Source organism: Pan troglodytes, chromosome 4 (assembly GCF_028858775.2).
Source record: "Pan troglodytes isolate AG18354 chromosome 4, NHGRI_mPanTro3-v2.0_pri, whole genome shotgun sequence".
NCBI lineage: Eukaryota > Metazoa > Chordata > Mammalia > Primates > Hominidae > Pan > Pan troglodytes.
This window is the reverse complement of record NC_072402.2, coordinates 33,756,340-33,763,765: the sequence shown is the minus strand read 5'-3', so window position 1 is coordinate 33,763,765 and position 7,426 is coordinate 33,756,340. Positions and strand designations below refer to the sequence as shown.

At 37.3% G+C, this 7,426-nt stretch overlaps 1 protein-coding gene across 3 annotated transcripts in view; it reads left to right on the top strand.

The window, feature by feature from the left end:
* Positions 1-416: 416 nt before the first annotated feature.
* ATP6AP1L (ATPase H+ transporting accessory protein 1 like) overlaps positions 417-7,426 on the top strand; it is a 63,639-nt gene continuing 56,629 nt past the window's right edge. For all 3 annotated transcript variants that reach the window (XR_010157195.1, XR_010157196.1, XM_063811125.1), the window contains exon 1: positions 417-726. Coding sequence is in view for 1 of the 3 variants with exons in the window: in XM_063811125.1 (XP_063667195.1) it covers positions 491-726 (236 nt within the window). In the remaining 2 variants the exon portion in view is untranslated. The remainder of the gene's footprint in view (positions 727-7,426) is intronic.

Sequence of the window (7,426 nt, the reverse complement as noted above, 5' to 3'; positions counted from 1 at the left end):
CAGCTTGCTCACTGGTAAGCAGCTGGCCAGGCACTTCAGCTTCTGACTCCAAAGCCAGTGCTCCTCACCATTGCTATCCACACCTCTTGGCAAATGGAGCCTTATGAATTCAACAGGAAACTGTGAACTAGGACATATATGTAACTTTAGGGAAGTTCCCGAGATTTTTATTTATTCACTTGAAAAATATATGTAAAAATATATACTTCATAGATTTTGGGGAGAAATTAATAGCTTCCTGAAGTGTAGTATGAAATATATAATAGTATGACATATATGTAGTATGAAGTATATAAAATAAAGAGTCTTAAGAGTTATATGACAGTATCAAAACAATGCAAATTTCTAAAATGAGCTTAAGTGGCAAATATATTTTATTTAAAAATTGGCTCCTTAATAATCTTTCCATGAGATGAATAATTAAAAACCTAAATATTTGTTTCACTCTATACTCTCAGCATTATCAGACCCCTCCCTTCCTCCCCTCACCATGGAATACATTCTGAGAAAGCTGCCCTGTTATTGGTTAAATATGCTGTCAGTCACATGGCATGAAAAGTACTGCCTCTGCTCTGTTTGCATTTATGAATTAACAGATGTGCTTGCTTTGAAGAAACTGATTCTTTTCTTGATGGGAAAAAAAATCTTGTTTAGTTTTTCACTGATTTTTTTAGGTATAGGACTTTCACTAACCTTGGACCATATATTTGCCAGGAAGAATGTAAGGTGAGTAACTGCACATCTTTTAAAGCAATGTATTTGTGAACTTAAATGCAAGTATGAAATTAGGTGGCTCTGTAATTTCTTTATGTTGTTTCATATCTACATTTACTTGTGATTCAAAATGGATAGGCTAGATCATACAGGTAGCTACAAAAATTATTGACCAGAGTTTATGCTTGAGGTAAAAATATAAGCTTTTTTATAAGAGGCAAGGGTTACTTGTTCAAAATATCCAAGAAACTTTTGTAGTATGTATCAAAGTATTTATCTGTGAGAAAATGACTCCTCAAATCAGTTTTCAGATTTCTTTTATACTTACAAGTGAATGTTAATTCCACAGTATCCCCTGCCATTATTATGTGAGAAAAGAGTAAGAAAAAAATTGAAAACCTCAGAAATATATATCCTGTCCTTCAAAGAAAAGGTGTTAAATTGTTTTAACTGTTAAGAGATGGCAATTAAATTCCTGTTTCTATTTCTGTTGTCCCTTTGGCTTCTTTATACATCATATAAGGAACACTTAGAGGTTTTTCTATAAAAAAGAATATTCAAAATCTGAATAGCAATTAAGGTATGTCATGTCCCCCACTGACTCATTGTTTGCCATCTCAACAAATGCTTCAGGGAATTTAGTGTGAACATAGCAGACAGCAGCAAGCAGGAGAATATGGCAAAACTCGGGTTAAAGACTCCTTAGTCCACAACTGATAAAATCTATACATATAGACATTAACAATTTTTTTCTTCCATTGTTTCTGAGTCAATTGGTGCTTTCCTGCAGGTTCACTTTTGAATAGTAAGTGACTTATATTCTTTAGTGGTTAAAGCCTAGTTCTGTTTCCCCACCTGGGTTACACAGAAATGCCTGATTTGTGTATTACACTAGTAAAATGTACACCAAGAATTAGAAAAATCCTAGTTCTGTTTTTAAGACAAAGTTAATGGGCTTAATTTTAGCTTCAGAAGCTTTAGATCTTAGAAATCACATAAGTCAATGATCATTTGAATCTAATATTATGGCTCATTAATTCATTATGAAGGAAACAACAGTTGTTGTTTTGTGTGTTCTTTCAAATAATGGATCTGAAATTTAAAATATCTTTCAACTCCCTGGGGCTATTCAATATTCTGTCTGTAGGAAGGAGGATTGTATTTTAAGCTCGATACATGGTTTCTAAACGTAGAGTGAGTAGGGGTCATTATTCTCACTTTGCACATTTCTTCCTCAAGTTGGGTTTATTCTTGATCCAAAAAGAAATCCTGTGTGACCTCCCATTTTCCACTTTGATTTCAGAGTATTTTCATCAATTTCTTAGTTCATTTGTGCATGCAACACATTTTAAAAATAATTGGTGCTTTTAAGTAGCAAGGCCTCATGCTAGATGCTGGGTCTACAATGGTGAGCACAACAGGGATAGTCCCTGGCCTCATGGACTAAGTCTAATAGGGAAGCCCTTGTTAATCAAATGATATATATTATTCCAAATAAACTTTGAAATGTGTTGTGAAAGAAAAGTATAGGAAGCAATGAGCACATACAACAGGGGGACTGGAACTTGCACAAGTTAGGGATTGTGTTCCTGAGGAAGTGACACTTACGCCATCATCTGGAGGAGATGTAGAAAATAACTAGGAGGATGGAGAACATTCCAGGTGGAGGGAACAGCAGGTGCTAAGGGAAAAATGGACCATGAAGTGTTCAAGGAACTGAATAATGCTAGAGTAGCGGAAGCAGAGAGAGAAGGGAAGAGGTGAAATAAGGCAAGCACAGCTGGCAGGCCGAAGTCGGCCTGGGTAATGTCTGGGTATTTGTGCCTCTTTCATATATTGTATTCAGTTACATTTTAACCTGTACTACAAAGTCTGGAGTTTAGGTAGGTTAGATGATTTGGCTAAAGCATATCTCTATTATAATTTCATTATTACTTGGATGGGAACCTCACTTTTGTTGCTCAGGAAATTAAACTTATACTCACAAGAGACTTAATATAAACCGTAATGCTAATTTATAAATTTCTAAAGGAAGACATCTTTTTAAAAAATTAAAATAGAAAAATTTATCAAAGTAATACATGTACATGGTTTCAAAAAATCAAAAGGTGACAAGACACACATTAAAGGAAAAATTGTCTTCTAGTTACTTCTATAGGCAAACATTTTCAAATTTTTAGTTGTTTCTTCTGTTGGCCACTGCTTGTATTAGTCACCTTTTTTCTAGAAACAAAACAACCCCTACATTGCAGCCTCAAACATTTCTTTCTTGCTCCTGTTACTTCTGACAGCTACAGGTGGGCTGCTGTGACCCTGCTTTAGCTCTGTTTCCACTTCTCATTCCAAGTCCCAGACTGAAAGAGCAGCCCCTGTTTGGGCATGCCATTCTTATGACCGAGGGAGTGGGGCAAGAGATGGCAGGCACATGCAGACACTCGCAACTTCTGCAGAACTGCCACACTGTTGCTTCTGCCCATATTCCATTGGTCTAATTAAGATGTATAGCTGAAACTGGAGAGTTCCGTGACCCCCCCTTGCAGGACATGCAACAGGGGTGTGGTGCATCTGTTTGGCCACTGCCACATGTGCTCAAACCTTTTACAAGAAGGGGAGCATGCAGATGGGCAGGTGCAGGAACCAGGGCAAGTGATTTTGGATTCTGGCCTCATGGTAGCATCTAGGGTTGGGTTCCTGTGGATCTCAAAGCCCCAGTGGGTGTGCTACAGTGCTCTTTTAGCTCTGCCATCTTCAGACAGCTTAAGTGTTAACCAGCTTAGTGCCCTCTTGGACCCCGGGTTTTTGTTTGGCATCCAGGAAGAATCAGGTCACACAGGGCTGGAAGGATGGTGAATGTGGGGGTTATACTGACTGGTGGAGGTGGCTTTCAGCAGGCTGGATGGGGAGCTGGAAGGGTGATGGATTGGGGGATGATCTTCCCCTGGAGTTTGGCTGTTCAGCAGCTGATCTCCTCTCTGACTGTCCCCAGCCAAACTCCTCTAGATGTTCAGATGCTGCTTCTCATCTCTCCTTCTCTGTCATGCTGTTCTGCTGCTCTTCTGTTCACCTGTTCATCTGCTCATCTGCTTGTGGAGCCTGGGGTTTGGGGTTTATATGGGTACTGGATAGGGGGCCCTGGTGGGCCAAAAGGCAACATTGGGGTTCAGAAACAGGAATGCCTGTTCCCATTTAGGGCCGTGGGTTTCCAGGCTTAAGGGTGGGGCCTTTGCCAGGAACTGCCCCCTTCTATCCAGTATTTCCTCGTCTGCTGTTCATATAATAGCTAAGCCTGATGATGGGGCAGGAAGTATTTTCCACCCACAGGGAGGAACTGCAAGTCATATGCCCTAGGGGGATGCAAAATCCTCTCCCAGAGAAGGAAACAAAGACTGGGTAACAATCATACAATTCACCATACTGCCATAATATCAAAATAATATGCATAGGTGATTTCTCCATTTATACATGTTAGATTTTATAACAAGTTCCTTTATTATTGACAAAGTTCCTGTCTTCAATGTCCTCATCTTTCTTTCCTCCACCCCCCATCCCTCCAATATAGTTACATTACTACTTTCAGTTCATCAGTGCTTGCATCAATATGACTATGTATATTGTTCACAGACAAGCTAGTTAGTAGAGTGTAATTTTGTTTCTTTCTTTCTTTCTTTTTTTTTTTTTTTGGGCAACGTTTCTTTTTCCCTTGAGTTAAAAATGGCCTTTTTGTAGTTGCAATTTCAAAACATGCATAGTCTTAATTCTTTTCACATATTCTTTCCTTTAATATGTAGTGGTCTCTCAAATTCCCCTTTCACTTAGAGATCTCTCTGTAGGTCTTCCTTTTATTGTCCTCTTGCTCCAATCTGGATTGATTCTATGTCTGATGTACAATGGGTAGTCTTAGGTTTTGCTTCACCACTCTTCTAGTGAGATCTGCTGTTTATGAGAGCCTGTGCTTTCTCTTTGTTGGCTTTTGCCCTTACGTTGTGGGAGCATGTCCTCCATTAGCTTCTGTGAAGGGGTGAGAGAGGTGCATTGGCTGAATCCTTGCATGATTCTTGTTTTTTACTTCTGCAAGCTTAATAGGACATTTTCTTTATCCTTAGCTCCAAAATGATACAAGTACCTTAGCTTACAAAAATGAACTCAAAATGGATCACAGACCTAAGTGTAAAAGTTAAAATTTAAAAACTAGGAGAAACACAAGGGAAAATCTTGGTGAGCTTGTTGAGCAAATATTTCTTTTAGACACAAAAACATAGGCCATAACAGAGAAAAAGAATACATTGGACTTTATGAAAATTAGAACTATTGATCTTTGAAAAAACACCATTAAGAAAATGAAAAAGGAAGACAGAATGCAATAAAATATTTCTGGTGTGTATCTCTGACACAGGACTTGCATCCAGAACATATAAAGAGCACTTATGGAGGTCAATGAATTTAATTTTTAAAATGAGCTAAAGATTTAAGCACACTTCACAAAAGAAACTATATGAATGCTCTATAGGCATAAGAAAAGATGCTCAGCATCATTAATCACCAGAGAAATGGATATTAAAATTAAACTTAGAGAAAATGTGGCACGTATACACCATGGAATACTATGCAGCCATAAAAAATGATGAGTTCATGTCCTTTGTAGGGACATGGATGAAATTGGAAATCATCATTCTCAGTAAACTATCACAAGAACAAAAAACCAAACACCGCATATTCTCACTCATAGGTGGGAATTGAACAATGAGAACACATGGACACAGGAAGGGGAACATCACACTCTGGGGACTGTGGTGGGGTGGGGGGAGGGGGGAGGGATAGCATTAGGAGATATACCTAATGCTAAATGACAAGTTAATGGGTGCAGCACACCAGCATGGCACATATATACATATGTAATCTGCACATTGTGCACATGTACCCTAAAACTTTATAATAATAATAAAAAAATAAAATTAAATTAAACTTAGCTAGCAACCCACACCCATTGGAATGGTTAAAATTAAATAGATTGATGATACCAAATGTTAGCAAGAATGTTGAACAACAGGGAAGCCAAAATTGATTGACAGCTTTTCTAAAAAAGTTACTTCTATTATGTGACTTGGTCATTCTATTCCTGTTTATTTATTCAAGAGAAACAAAAACATATTCACACAAACTCCTATACATTAATGTTCTTAAATCTTTATTTATAGTAGCTCCAAACCAGAATCACCCCAAATATTCATGAATGTGTGCACAGACAGATAAAGTATGGCATATCCATACAATGAAATATTTCTTAACACTAAAGCAGAATGAACTACTGACATATGCAACAACATGCATGAATTTCAAAGTCATTATGATGAGACGGAAAGAAGCCAAATGCTAAGGAATATGTATGATTCCATTTATACGCAATTGTAGAAAATGCTAACTAGGCTGGGTGTGGTGGCTCACACCTGTAATCCCAGCATTTTGGGAGGCCGAAGCGGGCGGATCACCTGAGGTCGAGAGTTTGAGACCAGCCTGATCAACATGGAGAAACCCTGTCTCTACTAAAAAACACAAAATTAGCCGGGCGTGGTGGTGCATGCCTTTAATCCCGGCTACTTGGGAGGCTGAGGCAGGAGAATCGCTTGAACCCAGGAGGTGGAGGTTGTGGTGAGCCGAGATCACACCATTGCACTCCAGCCTGGGCAGCAAGAGCAAAACTCCATCTCAAAAAAGAAAAAAGAAAATGCTAACTAATCTAAAGTGACAGAAGCAAGTCTGTAGTTGCCTGGGGTTGAGGGTGGAGGGAACAACTCTTAGCTGCAGAAATGCAAGCGGAAACTCTTTTGGGTGTTGTAAGTATTCTGTATTGTTATTATGGCAGTGGTGTCATGGGTATGTGCCTGTGCCAAAACTCATATAATTGTATAATTTGCATGAATGCAATTTACTGTACATAAATTATATACCTCAATAAAGTTGATGAAAATTAATGAATTGCATGCATGCATAAATTTATTAATAGCAACTAGTAGACATCATGGTCACCAATTTGTCATCTTCAGAAATTCTCATTAGATAATAAGGATCATATTACAGAGAGAATGGTGCATTTAATTTGTAATTGGTTCCATATAATTAATTCTAAAGCACTTTACTATGATACAGATTTAGTAACTCTTCAGCTACAATTATGTTTTGTATACATATCATGTAATATATATCTTTCTCTAATTATAAGTTGAGTTTATATGATAGTGACATATAGAGACCTTATATCACAGGAATTGTTAAGTATAGAGTTTGATTTGCATTCTCATATACTGTAGGTAAAACTTATGGAAAACCTAAAATATGCAATAAACAAACTGTTAAATCCTTAGGACATTTATGACAAAACTGGAGATTTAAACACTAATTTTATGTTAAATAATTATCAGTATTTTCTAGATGTAATTGTGCTGTTATTTTTTAAAGTTCTTATCTTTTAGAGATATATACTGAAATGATATAATTTTTGATATTTTATTCAAACTAATATCACACGGGGGAAGAGGGTGCGCTTGTAGGTGAAACAAGATTGGTTATAACCTGATAATTACTAAAGCTGAATGATGGGTCCAGGTACATGGGGGCTTATTATATTTTTCTGTTTATATTTGTGTATGTTTGAAATATCCTGTAATAAAAAATGTGTATATCTTCTAACTTAGAAATTTCACTTCAAGGAATTTAT